Here is a 19328-nt window from a genome sequence, read left to right as displayed (position 1 = left end):
AACATCTTCGTTACCACCCTTACTGTCGGCATTTTGTGGAATATTGATGTTATGCCACCGTGTTAACAACATGGAAATTGTGGGGTCCCAACCTAACTATGTGCTTATTAGCAAAATTGTTTTGTGATTGTTTAACGTGATGGAATAGTTGCCGTGTTCAGAATAATAAGACTACTTTGAAGAAGAAAACTTTGGTCTCAAAGGAATGAAATTAAGGGAATTGAGAGACAAAGTATTATTGTGGATTTTAAAGCGTGTGTCGTTTTCACTGTGGTACGTGGTAGTTATAATTATGACGAGAAATTAATAATATTTCTGTTTAAAGATCAAAGACGATGAGACGTACTTTCAACTTTGTTACTCAAACTTTGTGCCAAATTCAATTTTAGAATCTAAAGACCAGCATTTTGTTCTTCACAAAGAAAAACGTGAACTAAGGGGCCAATTCCAAGTTGGTGGCGCAAGTCACTGGTGCAGCGCAACTTTATAATGCTAATTTGGGTATCAAATGCTGGTTGCTAGGGGCGACGGAATAAACAAGCGCAATTTTTCGAGATAAATTGCGCCAACTTGCACTGCCTACTAGAGGTGCCGCAACTCCATGGTGCAAATTTCAATGGAAAATTCGACAAAACTGCGTTTGTTGATTCCGTCACCCCTAGCAACCAGCATTTGATACCCAAATTAGCATTATAAAGTTGCGCTGCACCAGTGACTTGCGCCACCAACTTGGAATTGGCCCCCAAGTCTACAAAAATTCCAAATGAGAAGACTCTTGTATTATTTACATCCGCTGTTTCAGATTTTGTTTTATAATACATGTAGGTTATTTATTTCTTGAGGTAACGCTAAAAGATGATGAGTGTAATGATAAAATGATTGTAAATACAGGGTGTTTAAAAAATGGCGCGCTCACTCTATGACACTTGCTCAGGACCATTTATGGAGCAGAGAAAAAATAATTTAAAAAATACTTTTGTCCAAGTGTAGAATATGTAGCCCTTCAAATTTTTTTTTTTTTTTCAAAATTTCACCATATTTTAAATTCACTACTTTATGCTGGGTACCTGAAATAGATTGTACTTTCGTTATTCAAAATAATTTTGGCAGCATCGTCTTTATCCATAGATTTCTTCATTTTATAACATAAAAAAAACTTAAAAATTGTTTGCGATGAATCTGACGACAGTAACTAAATTTTCACATTTTTTTATCTATGTAAATCTATATTTTGTTTTTGTAAGTGAACGTCAAATTGACGTAAAGAATTTTTTAATGATTTTTCTCGAACTTAGACTTGTGAATTTAATCATGTATCGTTGGGTCTGTGCGCCATTTTTTGATCTCCCTCTATACACAGAGTATGTGTTTATCAATTTTTCTTCAAAAACTGAAAAGTACTTGGCACTATCTGTAGGATGCTAAATAATAATAGACGTTTCTTATTCTGCCATTATTAAACATTTTTATAGACGTCTATAAAAAATTTTAATAATGGCAGAATAATAACAAACTATTCATTTTAATCTTGATATTTTTCTCGGTAAGTTGTTATGTTCTTTGACTGTGGCAGTATATAAATTTAACCTCACTTTTCCGTTCCTGATGAAGAGAAAATAAAGCAGATTTTCGAAAGTTTAAACTGAAAAAAAGAGTCTCTCTTTTCACCACGACTACTTTCCCAAGTAACCAAATTTTACTATTTATATACAGGTAGTCCCTATTAAAACTCAGTGGTCTTATACATTTCTTGAGAACGGACAGAAATATTGAAATCCTATAAACCCCATTGTTTTTAGCCCGAAGCAAGACGCTTAATTTAAATAAGCAAAGCACATATGGCGTCGGCGTTGCGACCCATATCTATAGTTTCCTAAATTGCAAAGTAGGTATATTTTTATTAACGAATTTTGAGAGATCGTTAAGTTGCGGTTATAGTGATACACGACACTTCAATGGCGAGTGTTTAATTGAAAAAGTCATCGAGTTGAGAGAAAAGAAGAAAACAGCGAAAAACGAAAAAAGTTTATAAATACGTACATACTGTTTTACTTTTGCGTATAATTGATATTTCCGCGTTATCATACATCACAATAATTACAAAAAAGCAGCACCAATTTGATGACTTTTAAACTGGACATATTTTATTAATAAAAAAAAAAAAAATAAAAAGCCCTTTTTTGTTTGAAAAATGTTTTATCTATATCATTAAAATCCACGAAGTTTTTCATAACAGTTTTTCAATAGGTACTTAACTTTGCTAAAGCTGTGAGTGTTTCTTGTCCTGTAGTATACCGTAAATGTCTTTATTCTCTTCAAAATTGAAAAACACCGTTCGCTTTCCGTATCCGTAGTTGTCCCAGGTAATGTACACTAAATAAGTATTTAATTGTCTAACACAAGAAAGTTTCTGATAAGTTATTAAGTATTTAGAAAGAACTGTAAAAATAATCACCATTCAATCATCCGAAAAAAGGAAGCAGACAAAATAAAAATCGCATGTTTCTCACTACACCTACATATCCAATGACCTAATTTATAAATACATGGATTCCTTTCGGTAAAGGCCGACCACTGTTGTTATATTCTAATCAGTTTAACTTATTTTTAGCTTTGGGACGTACTATTTCTTGATTATCGATAATATTTGGAGTTCGTAAGTGAAGAAATTTATGAAAATGAACTGAAATGTGCAGCATGGGACTTCGAACTCCGTCGTCCGTCGTAAAAATTGTAGAATATATTGCACCTGCAACCCTGCACAGCTCCACATGTAGAGTAGTTGTGCTAGCGAACGCAATCTTTGGTGAAAAAGGGTCATTGACCTCATTGCTTCTTATCGGGCTATATTGGACTCTACTAAGCGAAGTTTGCTCTAATACTCCGCGTGAGGTCAATATTTATAATTGACCCAACCGCGAATGAGAACGATTATTTTATTGTTGAGTTTTTGTCTATGTCACGGTACAATATATACGAATACACAACTGACACATCTAATTTCGACAAAAAAAAATAAAGAAAATAATTCAGTTTTTATTTATTTATTTTTTTTTTGGGAGGGAGAGGGGTCATTCATCAATTGATCCCACGGTCGAGGCGCCACTGGTATTTATTCAACAAAATTTTGTGATAAAGTCATCAAGTTTTTGGAGGTTGGGATAAACAGATAAAACTTAACTTACAATATTCTGTTTTGCAGTTGTCAAGTGAAATTGTAAAATGTTATACAATTTTGATTGAAATTAAGTATGTATAAACAATTTTAAAAAATATGAATGCATTGATAGATAGCACACTCGTAATATTTTGCATATTTGACAGGATTTATTCATCAAAATTTGGAGATGAAGTCATCAGGTTCTCTTTTAAGGGAGGGGGGGGGGGGTAGACAGATAGATAAGTTTTGAGTAACGATTTACACGCGTGCGATAACCATAAGCTTATAATTATTATACAGTTTTTTTTTTACAAATCTGGATGTCTACGGTAAAGTTGATTTTTTTTATCCTTTCCACCACGTGACTATTTTATTTGCAAGCAGCAACAAAATTCACCATCTCTATCCTTGTTGAAAACATATTGTAGTAATTAAAAAAGTTTGTGTGTCCGAGCAAGTAAAACATGTACGTTTCTCTATTATTTCTGATCAATGTATTGAATTAAAAAGAGATATCACAACAACACTGGCGCGACACTTGACCCATATTACTATTCGTTTAATCAGCTGAGGATTGAAAAAAGGGCATTTGTCAACGTCAGGTATCAATTGGTTTACGCCTTGTGTTCGCCGTGTCTGCCGTTTAGCTGTGGATTGTCGCCTTCGGGACAGGGTAACCAGAACTGGTGAGTGTTACCTCTGTATGAGGGACGTTATGCAGTATGAATCTGACTGGTACAACTATCGGCATGACATAACTCTATTGACAATGATGCGAAAACGTAGCTTCTTCAATCCTCAACTTCTAGTTAATGCAGACTTTCAATTCCTTTGACGATTTAGGGAAAACGAAAAGTTGGTTACTACCACTTTTCGTCGGTATTGAGGCCCCTGAGGCTCATTTTACGGGCCCGAAGCCTGCATGGTATGGAGGGGCACAGACTACCACTACTGGTCGTCGGGCCGACGGTGTCCTTAAGGTCTGATCCTTCGAACTTGACGAACTTGCTTAGATGATGGTTTTCAGTTAACCTTACTTCAATGGATAAGTTTGCTTTTTTCAAGCGTAGCTTTATTGTTGATGGGAATGTATAACCTCTCACGGTTTAGAGGCCAACTAATCCGCCTGCTTGCAGGGCATGGCTATCTCCTTCATTATAGACAGGAGTTGTGCAAGACACATGTGGATGAAATCTAATAAAATTCTAAGTTTTAACACCAACATCCTGATATTAGTATGAACACGGACACTCCTCTGACTGACGAAAATTGTAGTAAAATATTTGTTGGATTCATACGACGCTCTATAATCACGTGATGGAAATGATCAATTAACACAATTGTAAATAATAAAGTCGGATTCATAAAATACAGAAATATGTTATTTATCAGAATAATATAAAATTTGCGAAATCAAATTTGGTTGATTGTACTTCAGAGGCGAGGGCAGTCCTGTCTAAATAAACTTAGACCATTTTTTAGCGACAACATTAACATTGCCACACAATTATTCAGTTTTGATGTCAGTGTAATAAAGTATTTGTTTCGAAAAATTGGTGACTTTTTATTTTTAATTACTGGGAATTAAAAATGTTGCCATTGTCATGAAATTCGATTCATTATCAACAGTACTAACATTCACTTACTGTATCTTCTTAACTACATATGAAGACAACAAGTGATGAATGCGCCAGTATTTCCATAGTATTTTGTACTATCTAAATATAAATTTTTAATCATCGAGAATGGACACAAACCAAAAATGTGTCTACTGTTTTGGTAAATTATTTTTATACAAAAACTATCTGCTCTCAAATATGTACCTTTATACCGAGAAAGCAGCAAGAAACACGACCAAAGACAGCCAGAGATTATTAAAGATTTGTCTTTGATAGAAGTTTCGTCTTGTTCGATTACCGTCAATTTGAAAGTTTGAGTAAAGAATGCAACGATCAACGACAAACTCGACTTTAGGCTCTCCTGGTATAGTTTCGCATATAACATTATCATTAACACCTATGATTAATGTAGTGTAAATCGTAGAGGTTATTCTAACAAGTCTTTTAAAAACAAAGATTCATGAAAATATTGAAGCTTTGTATTGGTAAATGCCGATTTTAAAGTGTTAGGGATGATAACAAAATTGGTGTTAATGTCAACCCACAGTAGTTTTTGATAAATACTGCTTGTAGATTATCGTGTATTCCTCTTAACTGAGAAATATCGATTCACTCATAAATTATGCAAAGTTTGAGTAAATACTACTTACAAGCACTAAGGCGTTTGAAAAACCAAACTTCCAGCAGATACTCAATAACATATTAGTAAATAACAAAATAGGTTACCTTATGTGTAAACAATTAGTTGTGGTAGTTACATGAGACATTGAGCTTTCAATCAATTCCACAGCAGTCAAGGTAAAACCAATCACGGATGACTTTGGGATTTTCCACACACTTATTCTGTGTCCAGGGATTAATTATTTATACGATATTAATATTAATAAGTATTACATTTTCAAACGCGAAATGATTTCACTCGAAATGTCACAGTTGACAGCTGTTCATTACATTTCTGACTTTTTGGTGTATACATCATCGTAACTAGATTCAATTGAAAAAAAAATTACCTTAAATCGCCTGTTGAAGTCGCCTTTTTCGAACCATTGTGGTTTCCAGGTGCTTCACAAAGAGACAGCACCTACCACTCACAACTATCAGCTGACAACGTTCGAGAGGGTGCCAGGATCGTTCGGAACACGGAAAGATTGTACTTTCGACTTTTAACCCTCATCCATTTTTCCTGCCGCAATTGACGGATATTTTCTGCTATTCGTGCACTGTTGCTATTGATTTTAGAAATGCTTTCAGGAATGCGGTTCACTGTTGTCAAGAATAAATTTCATAATTCAGGGTTTGATGAAGAGGGTGACGAAAATATACGACGCTTTAAAGTTATCCTTCTGAAGCGCATGCGTTTCATTTCGCATTCATACCTATGAGCAAGGACCGTCAATCGATGGGATTGCATAAAATTGTGGACTCAGACTGGAATTGGGGTTGCAGGAAATTTCGTTTTGCATCACAGTCTAAGGGATAGTTATTATCAAAACAAACAATGGATTGCATAGTTGCTGTTGCTGCTTCAGTGAATGTATCTATATTTTTCACTTTTGGCAAGGACTGAGCACAGGACGAATAAATTCTTTGACAGATATTGCAATGAGTGGTGTGCAAAATTCGAATTGTTTAACGGAACAAAAAGTATTGTGGGTGCATTAACGATTCCATTGTAGGATATTACTGTTTTGTGCGTACCCCAGACTTTCTTTATATTTAGTGAAAAGGTTAGGAACATAGTAATTTATAACACAGATTTATTATTTATGACAAATAAATAGCTATTTGTGGGCATTATGAACCTCTATGTTAATTGTACTATAGTGCTAAATACTATTTGGTAATTCCATGGCAATGTGAACAAAAGTATGCAAACCAAAATGTGCGTGAAAATTAGTTTGAATTTGTTTTTTACATTTGAAAAACAGCTTGATTTTATCAACTACAAGAAAATGTTCTTATCTAAGTTTGTATTTATGCTTTCTGGTCATCAAAGGAGATAAGCATCAAACGTTCGTTTAGTTCGTAAATTTTTCTAACCTACACCTAAATTCATTTGATTAAATATCCAAAAATTTTCTTAAGCTTAAAAGTTCACAATAAATGAAATAGTTTCTCTAAATAACTTTACAAATGTTGTTTCACATATTGGGTAAATTATTTATTTCTATCTATGTAAAACGAAGTCCTCTACAGAATGTTGCGTCCGTCTCCATAAATTGAGTTTTTCTATTGTAACACAAGTAAACTTTGCACAGGGCTTTCATAAATGTTGCCTACATCTAGTAACCTGGCCAATTTAAAAATATTACAGATTTACCATTCTTCGTAATGCATTTTAAAGTTTTAAATACTTAATATGGTTAATATGTCACCTGTCAAAATAACTATAATATTTGAACTCGTACTGTTAAAGAGGCGGAACAAATCGTCTCGATTAGAAGTTAGAACCATTTATCAAAACCCTGTATAATAGATAATTAGACTACCATGGTAATGCAAAATACTCCAATTCGTACGTATCGCTCTTGGCTGTTCTCGTGACTTAATAAATATTTTAACAATATAAGTTGCAAACTGACAGGCAAGACACGGTCACAAACAACACACAGTCATAGTGTAATATTGTCTGTACATGAATTAGAAGAATTAGTGGTAAAAGTTACATCAGAAGCTACACCAAAAATTAATAGCCAAAAACGATGAGATGGAGGCCAAGATAAGCCATGTTATTCAGGAAAATCAACATCGAAATTTGAAGTATTCATGTCAAAACAAGAAGTTCTAAAAACTTTCTATGAAACCACCGTCGGCATGACTGTAAAAACAAATGATAGCGAAAATGAAAATCATCAGCGTACGAATTGAAAGAAACGTAAATACAAATCCAAATCGAACGAGTTAATTGATACGAATAACAGTAAGACAGATGGTAAAAAAATAAATTCATTGTGAAGTGAAGAAAATCCAGTGAACTTCAGTGCAGCTTTATAATGTGCCTGGATACATGTAGGAAAGGTAAAAACTGGGACAACCATTGAGGATATTGGAGTTTCCTGCAAATGAAATACCCGGGCAATGTCTTTGACATAGAAGCTATGCCACAAAGACCACACACTCATGTCCTATGTATTTTAATGTAGGAGCTGAGGAGTGAATTCTATAAACGGAAAAATTGGCCGGTTGCTTAATTGTGAAGAAATTTCAATTCACATTTTTTCGAAAAGACGCAACAGGAGTCTTTAAATAGCTTTGCAGAAACTCTACAGACTAATAATAAGATCGACGTACGAAAAATGCGGAAAAAGCGATTGATCTTAAATAATAACCACAGTATCAATAAAATGCTACCTAATAAATGTAATGTTGTATCAAACTTTTTACTGTTACCTACTTCTTGATACCTTATTCAATCTTTACAACAAATAATTAATGAACTTGATGGATTTTTAATATACTTACTTATGTATTGTCACAGTTAGCAACAAGTTGCAAAACCGATTTGCCCTCAAAAAGTAAGTTTGGCTGATGCTAGGTATTTCGCAAAGAGCAGCAAAGGGGACTTGGAGAGTGGCAAATCGAGGACAAGGAATTAGACAATTGAGTGTGGAGCGGGCTTTACGAAAGGTCGAGACTGTGATAGTGTGTGTCCCTTACTACGACACGTGGCAGCAAAATGTCCGGGATTCCCCCAGTTAACACATTTAGGGCGGCCGTCTCTAGTTCTGGGCAGTCCACTGCGTGTTTGGTTTTTCGTTGCCTCTCTTTTCGCTTCTCCATGGTTGGCGTCTTTTTGGCACGGATACTTTTGAGTCGTTAAAAATGCACTGTCTGTAGAAATGTTATTAATTAGTGTGAGTTTCTTCACTTCGCTAATTTTTAAAGCTAAGCTCTTGATTTCTTTCTTACTCATACAAGGTGTTGCAAACATATAAGATGTTTCGGCTAACGAAGGTAGAAGACCTTTTTTAAAATGTGACCTAAAGGACGCATCCGACATTTTCGGATCCAACTCCTGTTGTAGCGCCAGAAGTTCGAAAAAATAGGACTTGATATCCTCGTTCACTTCCTGCTTCCTGTTTTCGAATTTTGCCCCAACTCCCCTCTAGACTTACCGCTGCCGAATTCCGTCAAAAAATCGTTGGTGAGCGCTCTCCATGTCTTATCTGCGTTAGACTGCGCAACCACGCCAATGCTGCTTTTTCCAAAAAAAATGGCAAGTATGAAATTTTTAACACGTCATCCCACGAGTTAGTTAAAACTACTCTTTCGTAGGTATCGATGAAGCTGTTTGGGTATGACGTAGCTGGATTGAAGACAGGCGGGACTAAAAATTTTATCAAGGCTGGAATTTTTGCTTTTCCGAAATCTTCTGAAGAGTTATGTTTGACATTCAGGCTTCTCCGGTCTCTGTGTCGCTTTCTTCCTTGTCCTCCTTGCTCTTTGCCCTACTTTCTCCCTTGTTCTTTTCGCTCTCTGCACCACTTCCCTCCTTGTCTTCTTCTTCCTTCGTGGATTTTTTTTCTCGCTTTCTCATGTCCAAAATTTCTGATTTCTTGTAATGTTGAATCTGACACAGACTTTGGGTTAACTATGTTTACTTGCACCGGATTTTCTTCAACTGTCTCAAACGCTTCATTGCTTCGGCACTTAGGAATAAAATTCCGGTGCTGCGCTTCTTCTACCTTACGTCTTTGACTACGTGTCTTTATAACAATGGTTTCGTTCCCGACATGAAAACAAATTTTTTCGTCTGCCTGCCCTTGCCCTAGATTGTCTACTGTGCTGTAAGTTCCGACTGAGCATAATACGTCATTACCTACTTAATAGCAGCAAGGTAACTCCCAACACACCCGTCAGCAAAATACATTACACAATTTGTAAAACTAATCTATTAATATCGCTTAATTTACATCAAGATAAATATGGTGATTTATTCTTCAAAATTTCCCCATGGCGCCTCCACCATATATGTCACGTCCTGTGACCATAAAGGGTGTTATAATTAAAACATTTGTTTCCTATTCTAATTAGATTTATTTTATCTAACCTTCACTACAAAATTAATATATTGGCTTGATACTTACGTACTCATATCGTTTTCCAACACAACTGATTAAAATTACGAGCCCTAACAACTAAATATTGGGACACCAAAAAATTTTTATAAAAAAATCACCAAACTTTTTAACAAAGATGTAATTTATTTTAGATAATTAAAATTTTAAAATTAATTCGTTTTGCAAAACTGTTAATGTTTACAGCACAACAAAAACTGATTTCTAACTCAAACAGTGACATAAAACTCTAAAACAACGTAATATTTTGTGACACATAAATATTGGGACACAGCAAATTCAGTAACTGGTCATATCTCCTTTTGCCTTAATAACTGCAGGAATTCTTGCCATCACACTTTCAACTAATTTTCTACAATACACAGGAGTTGTTACCGTATCCTACACTCGCTAAATTTCCTGTTGAAGATTGACAATCGCTTGTCACGGATGATTTCCTAAATATTTTTTTATTTCACGCCATACCGTCTCAATTAGATTAGGATCTGGGCTATTCGATAATCAGGGCAAACATTTATATTATTATTCTTTGTAATAAGTGTTCTAGGTGTGTAACTTGAAGCATCATCCTGTTGAAAAATATAAATATCAACAGAATAGACTGCTTCAGTAGTTGTTAATATTTTTTTACAAAGTGTCTTGATATTTGTTTGAATTTGTAATTTCCCTTCCATGAACGTTGTTAACTGGTCTTTAAATTCCGTTAATAGACATGCACCCCCAAACCATTTTTCCGCTTGCAAACTTGACTCTTTGTTTGAGATAATCCATATTAAAATTCCTTTTTTATTTCAATAACTCTTTTTCGATTATTATCTCACCCAGACATCAAATTTGGACTCAGCGTTATATATCACTTTTCTCCGATTTTTATTTTGGTCATATTAACCGATTTTTCTTGTGGGCAGTTTTTAATTGTGGTTTTACTTTAGCCTAAAATAATATAAATAAATAATAAAGTCCATTAAAGATAGCTTTATTTAAGATTTACAATGTAAAAACCAAGGCCTGATTTGTGCATGCATTCGCGACAATATTGTCTTGAAAAATTTAGTTGGTTATCGCTATTCCAGCAAGTAGTAATTTCTCTTGAAGTACTCCGTCGTCCACTTTTATAAATTTTCATCAGTTGTTGTTGATCACACGGCTCCACAGGTGGTGGCCTATCGGGAATTTTACCTTTTATTCCGATGGTACCTCTGTCTGCGTAATATTTTACGACATTTACCATCGACGACTAAGCTATTTGGAACAAATCTTCACTTTTTCTTAGCGATTTTCCCTTGAGGTACTGCGAAATTATTATTTTCAGAACTTTTACTAAAACTAGCCCGCCGCTAACTATTTTTTTCTAAATAAAACCAACACTAGCATGAAATGCTACTGTGGAAATGACTAACACCAGGTAGGGTTTCTCTATAGTTTATTTACAAACGGATATCTTACACGTGGAACAGGAGACGGTACCCATCTTCTTCGTTTCGATGTCGGCGGCAGAAGAGAGTACTTGCCGTACTCGCGCCTCCTTGTGTCCCCAGTTGGTCTCTGCGTCGGCGCCAGGCTAACCAATCACGAGTGGTGTTCGGTGAGCATATTGAGTTGCCTACTCGTAGGCGAGAGGAAGTAGTACGTGTGCGTTGTGTTGCCTACATTAACATCACAGCAACGCCACATACCCCCCCCCAAGTAACGGGTGACAGCTGTCAAAACGGCTGTCAGTTGTCATTCTCTGAAACGTGCGGGGAGCGTTGACCTGCGGCCTGACCTGGTGGTTTGAGTAACTTCCTGTGTTCGTACTGGGGATGGAGCCGGTGGTGGTTCTGGTTCTTGGAGAATAAAAGCGGGTTTTACTCTGTCGATATTCACTGTTGTTTCCCTACCGCCTACATTGACCTTTATTGTCTTAGCAGTACGAGACAGAACAAGGTGTGGACCGGTGTAGGGCTGTTGGAGCGGTCTTCGCACGGTGTCGTCTCTTAGGAAAACATGGCTACATTTACTGAGCTCTGTGTGGACGAAGGTGCTTTGCCTAATGTGGTGCGACGCTGGAGTTGGGCGAAGTTTCCTCATGTGGTCCCGTAGTTTTTCTACAAAGGTAGTGGGTTCTACGGATCTGTCGATATTGCTGAAAAAGAATTCGCCTGGGACTTTCAGTTGCGTTCCGTAGGTCAGCTCTGCTGGTGAGTGGCCGATGTCTTCTTTGATGGCTGTACGTAACCCTAATAATACTGTAGGTAGAACGTCTAGCCAACTTTCTGCTTCATGGCACATGATGGCTGCCTTCATGGTTCGATGCCATCTCTCGATAAGGCCGTTGCTCTGGGGCCTATATGGCGTCGTCCGAGAGCGCTGAATGCCCAAAATTTTCGCCAAGGCATTCATGGTGGATGCTTCAAATTGTCGCCCTTGGTCGGTTGTAATTTGTCTTGGGCAACCGAATCTTGAAATCCATGTTTCGTAGAATGTCTTGGCGACTGTCTCTGCGGTCATGTCGGTCATGGGTGCGATCTCTGGCCACCTGGTGAAACGGTCAGACATAGTGAGGCAATACCTGTAGCTTTGAGAGGGAGGTAGCGGACCTACTATATCGATGTGCACATGTTGGAACCGTTCTGTGACGTCATCGAAATGCTGTAATGGGGCTTTGGTGTGTCGGCCAACTTTGGATCGCTGGCAAGGGATGCAGCTTCGTGCCCACTTCATTATGTGACTCTCCATAAATGGCCACACAAATCGCTTCTTGATGAGCTTACTGGTCGCTCGGCCGCTGGGGTGTGAGAGGTTGTGAAATCCTTCAAAAATTACTTTTCTCGAATCTTGTGGAACGTATGGTCTAACCACCCCCGTTGACGTGTCACACCAGATAGCTTTCTGGCCGGCCTGTGGGGTGAGTTTTTCTAACCGCAGGCTTGTTGTATCAGAGTTTAAAAGTGCTTTTAGTTCGGCGTCTTTTTCTTGTTCCTTGGCTAAGTCGTCGGTGTCAATGAACGTAGGAGTTGTGATTTCATTGACCCTTGAAAGTGTGTCTGCAACTGTGTTTTGTTCTCCTGAAATGTGGATAATGTTGGTGGAAAACTGGCCGATGAAATCTAGCTGCCTGACTTGTCTTGGGGATGCTTTGCCTGCTTTCTGCTGAAACGCGTAGATGAGGGGTTTGTGGTCGGTGAGTATGCAAAAGTCTCTGCCTTCCACCATGTGCCTGAAGAATTTTATGGTTTCGTAAACTGCAAGCAGCTCACGGTCGTATGCGCTGTAGTTGCGCTGCTCCTTGCTAAGTTTTCTGGAGAAGAAACCTAAAGGTTGCCAGGTCCCATTGGAGTGCTGCTCTAGTACGCCCCCGATTGCGTAATCAGAAGCATCGGTGATAATTCTGAGCGGCAGATTTTCGGCGGGATGTGCCAGAAGCGCGGCGTTGGCTAACTCTGTCTTGCACGTTTCAAAAGCGGCTTCAGCTTCTTCTGTCCACTCGACTATTGTTTTGTCATTCTTCCGCGCGTTGTTCAGATATTGGTGAAGTGGTGTTTGGGTCTGGGCTGCGTGGGGAATGAAACGTCGGTAGAAGTTGATCATGCCAAGGAACCGTCGCAGATCTTGAACTGTCTTTGGTTTGGGGAATTCGCGGATTGCACTGACCGACGTCTCAAGTGGTTTGGTTCCACTCCCGGAAATCGTATGTCCTAAATATTTCACTTCGGCTTCACCAAACACGCACTTGGTCGGGTTAATCACTATGTGATGCTCCCGTAACCTAGAAAATAACATTTTTAGATGTTCGACGTGCTCTGCTTCATCTCGGGAGAACACTAAGATGTCGTCTATATACACGTAGCAGAAATCAAGGTCACTTATTAGAGAGTTCAGGTGTCTTTGGAAAGTCTGTGCGGCATTACGTAGTCCGAACGTCATAACTGTAAACTCGAAGAGCCCGAACGGAGTGCACACGGCTGTTTTAGGAACGTCTTCTTCAGCCACGGGAATTTGATGGTATGCGCGCACTAGGTCTATGGTGGAGAACACACTTTTACCTTCGAGTCTGTAGGTGAAGTCCTGTATATGAGGGATGGGGTAGCTGTCAGGCACTGTCACGTTGTTTAGGCGCCTATAGTCGCCACATGGACGCCATTCACCAGGGAGTTTCTTTGGGACAAGGTGAAGCGGACTAGCCCAAGGGCTCTTGGATGGTCGGCACCAGCCCTGTTCCATCATATATTGGAATTCGGCTTTCGCCACTCTCAACTTCTCGGGTGCAAGCCTGCGAGGAGCTTCTGCGACCGGGGGACCTCTGGTGATGATGTGGTGGAACACGTTGCCCCTGTGCTTCGTTCCAGGTGGCGGTGGGCGTGTAATTTCTGCGAAATCCGCTAGCAGTGCGTGATATGGCGTCGTCTTGGCCACTGTCGTGATCTGAGGCGACTTGCATATAGCCAGGGTTCCGCGAGTTGATAAGAGGGTGGCTGCGTCTACGAGGCGTCGGTTGCGGAGATCAGGTAGGAGGTTGTGATGCCTCAGGAAGTCTGCTCCGATGATGGGTTTGCCTACGTCTGCCACTATAAATACCCACTTGAACGGACGTTTCAGCTTGAGATCAAGGAACATTAGCTTTTGGCCGTATGTTCTGATCGCGCTGTCGTTGGCCGCGAAGAGCGTTGTCTCAGCTGGGCTGAGATGTTGTCTGCCTGAGAACAATCTCTTGGGTAACACGGAAACTTCTGCCCCCGTGTCGATTAAATATCGGGTACCTGATTTTGGGTCGGTGATGAAGAGGCGTTGTGTTTGCGCTGCGTCGTGGACCACCTCAATCGTCGACGGCGCCTCTAGTTTAACGGCCTTTTGTAGTCACAGGGTTTGGCGCATCTTCTGGCGTTTGCTCCGAACCGATTGTGATAATAGCAGATATTATCGTCCTGCGGATTCGACCTTGACCTAAATTTGGCGCGATTCCAGTTTTCGCCTTGCCCATGGCGCCTTCTGTCGTCTGCGAGTTGGTTTACTGTGGTCGATAAAGTTACGAACTGCTTCTGCAGTGCCGTAATGGCGGCAGCCATTCCATCTTCTTGCGCCGATGTAACGGTTTGAGAGGCGTGCGCGGAGGTACCGCGATTTAGGGCACCAATATTTGCTGTGATGGCGCTGGTATGGTGGATTTCGGTCAATTTGTCCGCTATGGTCGCCATTTTGTCCAGCGTTTCTTTATCATTTGCGGCGAGGATCATCTGTAGTTGTGGGGGTAAACGCTGCAACCACAGAGTCTTGAGGACGTCACCGCTGATCCCCTTACCCGCTAGGGCTTCCATTTCTCTTAGTAGTTGTGACGGCTGCTTGTCCTCTAACTCTATTTCGTACATGAGCTTCCGTAGTCGTTTTTCGGGGGTGTCTGCATAGGCGGCGATCAATCTGGATTTTATGCTTTCGTACTTTGTCTCTTCTGTTGGGGGGTTGGCGACCAAATCGGCAACCGGCTGGAGCGTCGCGCAGTCTAAGGCGGTTACCACGGTCCAGTACTTGGTCTGGTCGGACCTGATTCTCGCGCAATTAAATTGGGCTTCGACTTGTGCAAACCAAAGCACCGGGTCTCGCTGCCAGAATGTCGGTAGCTTCAGATTTGAACCACTTCTTACCTCATCAAGGGCTTGTTTGTTGGAGATGGTAGCCAGTTGTGTCTGGAACTGGCAAATTATTTCTTGTTGTTCCTGCAGTTTCTTTTGCATTTCTTCCATGGTGCTAGCTCTTCCTATTTTCTTTCCGGGGTCACCAATGTGGAAATGACTAACACCAGGTAGGGTTTCTCTATAGTTTATTTACAAACGGATATCTTACACGTGGAACAGGAGACGGTACCCATCTTCTTCGTTTCGATGTCGGCGGCAGAAGAGAGTACTTGCCGTACTCGCGCCTCCTTGTGTCCCCAGTTGGTCTCTGCGTCGGCGCCAGGCTAACCAATCACGAGTGGTGTTCGGTGAGCATATTGAGTTGCCTACTCGTAGGCGAGAGGAAGTAGTACGTGTGCGTTGTGTTGCCTACATTAACATCACAGCAACGCCACACTACGATCCCTATAATAATGGCAGCATTTACCAGCTACTACGTTTGTATTTCGATGGTATACTTAGCAAATTTTCTCGGGTGTCCCAACATTTAAATGTCAGCAAAAATTGCACATTTTTTAGTTAGGTGACAATTTTTGCGCTCTAAGAAAATTTATTAATTTGCAAAATACCTCACTCTCTGCCAAAATAGATGCCCATGCAAAATTTGCATTTAGTCCAAACGAATTGAATGATATCAAAAATATCTACCGGATTTTTTTGAGAAATTGTCTGTGTCCCAATATTTAGTTGTTAGGGCTCGTAAACTAGAATTTGATGGATTCGTGGCGAAATGAGTTTTCATTATTAGATACATATTCAAATGGAGGAAATGCTGTATTCCTGTAGATGACTTATTCATCCGACCTTCACTACTGTTTCGAAAACAACACAAACTTAAAGGAATTGTACCATTTTCTGTCTATACAGTTGTTAAATTTTTTGAGTGCACTTTTTGTGTCCTTTTCTTCAAATAAAAAATTTAATAAAATTTACTAAAAAGTTATTATGGTAAAGTGTTACTCCTATTTTGTTCTACGAAAGTATTTCCACAAATTAAAACTTAATTTACTTCAAATTCTATCGTTTCTTTTTTATGATTACTTTAAAACGTTAACATACTCTGTTGAGATCTGGCGGACAGAAATAAGGGGAAATATTGAAACGAGATGTTTTTCGCATTTATAACATCATATCACTAAAAAACCTAGCTTACATAATTTTTCCAAAATGATTTTATTTCTAATTAATAATTTAAGTTAATTTTATTTTTCCTGAAGAACAAAAAAAAAACACTCTGAGGTTTGTTTTGCTCATGCATTATTTACCTGTCCATGATACATAACCTTGGCGTAAAATAGTATATTATTAGCCAAGGTTGCAGAGCCAAGCATTCTAGACCGAGCGCAAATTAGAACCCGAGACGCGCAGCGTCGAGGGCTCTAAGTGCGAGGTCTAGAAGTGGCTTTGCAACCGTGGTTAATATACTATTTTTTTCACTAGTAGAAACCATAAGACAATAAACTGAAAAATAAACGTTCAATTTTTTGACGCAACATGATTTTGTTTTGATTTCTAATGAAACTTAATCTAAATCTTCAACACAAAGAAAACCGTTTATACTTGTCGCTGAGTTATTCATTTTATCTTCTACCGTCTACCAACTACCATGCGTATACTCAAGTAATGTTTGTAGCACACATTTGTTCATTTTTTAAGAAATAATCACATCAAACATTACGTACATAACCTCAATTTTTCTTTTTGAACCGGTGGTCGCAAAAGTTGAATTTGCTACCTCTAAATGAGTCGACATTTGCATGCGTCATGGCTGCTAGTGAAAAAAAAAATAAATTTACACAGGATAAATTTTGATTTTCTCCGTATTTTCTTTTGACAGTTTTATACGAGTTTTATATGTCCACCGATTGTACCTGTAAAATATGCTCTTTCTGAATTACAACTAACGTGTAACTTCACCCTTTACTAATGCGTTCACATTTGGGAAGCAATTGTTAATCCGTTTCCAGAGGCGGCTTGTCCTTTGAGGCCGGTGAGGCAATATGAATAAAATTGAGTTTATGCTTATACTCAAGAAATTCAGTGTTTATACTTCTGACATAAATAAATCATGCTTCGACGTTAGTCGAGTTTCGTCATTGGTAGACTCTGCTGTTTAAATGGCAGCATTTTTAAATAGTCTGCTCTCACAACGCAAGTAGACCGAACCCATAAAACAGTATACCGATTTAACTGGGGGTGTATGCAGAGATGAAAATGTTGTCCAGACAAGCATGATTCCGAGTCGGCTCAGATACATATAGTGTGAACTAAATTGCAGATCATTAATAAATTTAGTAAGTACTTTTTATCTAGGGAGTCATTCAGGAAATTTACATTAAAATCGCCCGTAACCTGTAACAATAACTGTTTTGTTACAGGGAATTTTGGATATCTGCATACCTGCTAAAACATCTAAGAATAGGTTAAAATTTCCAGAAGGAGGCCTAGACAAAGCAATAACGATAAAGTTCATGTCCAATATATTTATTCCACAGCATTCAATGATGTTAGCTACCGATTGTTTTTGACATTGTGGTAAAGTTGTAGACCTTATATTATTCTTAGTATATATCGCTACTCCTCCATGTTTGTTTTTATCTCGACAAAAGCTACAACATAAAGAATTATTTTCCAAATTTATAAATGGAATTTGGTCGATGCATTGCCAATGCTCGCTAAATAATAAGACATCAGGTGTACGTTCTTCTCAAACGATCTCAAGTTTTTCTAGTTTGTTACCTAGACTTTGCAAGTTTTGGTGTATTCTATGTTGTCAGTACATTTTCTTTTGTTTTTGTAAAAACCGAGCTTGGGAAATAAAATCTGCTTACTTGCACACCAAGTGGCCAAAACCCAGAATCGTATATAAAACGTTCTTTTTCGCTGAAAGGAGCACTTATCTTGAACACTGGATACTGACTTTTGGATTCCACTTTTTCGCAGGTAAACGTTATTTTTGAGTTTTCTCGTAAGTATTCTAATATATTTTCTTCTCGAGTTTTGGGATGCGTACGTCTAACGCAAAGTCACAGTTTTTTCTTCACGCCATTGAAGTTTTGGGTATCATTGTCACGATTCCATTGTCACCACTTGTTCTATGATTGATCTTGATTTCCTCCTTTTCTGAGAGGTGACAACTTTAAAGCCATTTTTGTTAATTAGAGTTACATCAGCTAAGGTTTCGGAAACTGTAGCCTCTACAGACGTTACCGTTGGAGATTGGTCAGCTTTCCAGAATTTGACACTGTAGACGTTTCTTGGTTTACATATGCCCTGAGTGGTACTTGTATCAACGATAAGAGATTGAGTGACGTATGTTTCATTTTTACTTTGTTTACCAAGTAACAACTCTGGTTTATGTCGTTTCAAATCATTATCCTTAGATTTTTTATTTGTAGCCTGCAATTTAGTTCGTCCATGTTCCGCCGCTACATCTTTTTGAACTTTTTCGATTATTGTGATATTATTTCTTTCATCAGCTCAAACTGTGGTGTGATAATACGTAGGTTAATAAACATTTATGATTTGCATGTTGTTTTAACTTCGTTTATTTTGTGTTTGGTAATGAAAATAATTCTATTTTGCATTTGAGTTCACAGTGTTCTGGTCAAGTAAAATCCAGACCGAATGTAATAATTTTATTTTTCTACTCATTAAGGTTGAAGTTTGTCATTTTCCCATCGCTGGCAGTGGATGAAATTTCATTTCACCCTCTAGTGGAAAAATACTCGGCCGTCTACGATTTTAACGGGTCGTCCAGCCTGAGCGTTTCGCAGCTAGCGAAACGTGTCGCGTATCGCCTGCACCGACCGCACCGTCCGCT

General features: G+C 38.5%; 2 protein-coding genes across 4 annotated transcripts in view; both read right to left on the bottom strand.

Annotated features, from left to right (window-relative positions):
• LOC135123736 (uncharacterized) overlaps positions 1-6092 on the bottom strand; it is a 107977-nt gene extending 101885 nt beyond the window's left edge. For all 3 annotated transcript variants that reach the window (XM_064048595.1, XM_064048596.1, XM_064048599.1), the window contains exon 1: positions 5790-6092. The gene's annotated coding sequence lies outside the window, so the exon portion shown is untranslated. The remainder of the gene's footprint in view (positions 1-5789) is intronic.
• Positions 6093-9172: 3080 nt separating this feature from the next.
• LOC135123867 (uncharacterized) lies at positions 9173-17978 on the bottom strand. The gene is made up of 10 exons (XM_064048744.1): positions 17906-17978; positions 15836-15910; positions 15696-15789; positions 15476-15644; positions 14726-15433; positions 11655-14684; positions 11304-11418; positions 10956-11060; positions 9381-9577; positions 9173-9334 (listed from the first exon to the last, which is right to left on the bottom strand). Exons 1-10 carry the CDS (start codon positions 17976-17978, stop codon positions 9173-9175), a joined length of 4728 nt encoding a protein of 1575 aa, XP_063904814.1.
• Between the last annotated feature and the right edge of the window lie 1350 nt (positions 17979-19328).

The sequence above is a fragment of the Zophobas morio genome, unplaced genomic scaffold (genome assembly GCF_036711695.1).
Source record: "Zophobas morio isolate AGI-343-1 ecotype UQ-CSIRO unplaced genomic scaffold, CSIRO_AGI_Zmor_V1 ptg000006l, whole genome shotgun sequence".
Classification (NCBI taxonomy): Eukaryota; Metazoa; Arthropoda; class Insecta; order Coleoptera; family Tenebrionidae; genus Zophobas; species Zophobas morio.
The sequence above is the reverse complement of the archived record's forward strand: the minus strand, read 5'-3'. Positions and strand labels throughout refer to the sequence as shown.

Excerpts from the sequence above, each read along its gene's own strand:
- LOC135123867 (XM_064048744.1), bottom strand. The coding sequence starts at position 17,978 with ATGAACTTTATCGTTATTGCTTTGTCTAGGCCTCCTTCTGGAAATTTT. Across the intron at positions 15,790-15,835 it reads CTACTTCCTCTCGCCTACGA|CCTGGCGCCGACGCAGAGAC; the intron begins GTAGGCAACTCA and ends GTGATTGGTTAG. Across the intron at positions 15,645-15,695 it reads CATCGAAACGAAGAAGATGG|AGAAACCCTACCTGGTGTTA; the intron begins GTACCGTCTCCT and ends AATAAACTATAG.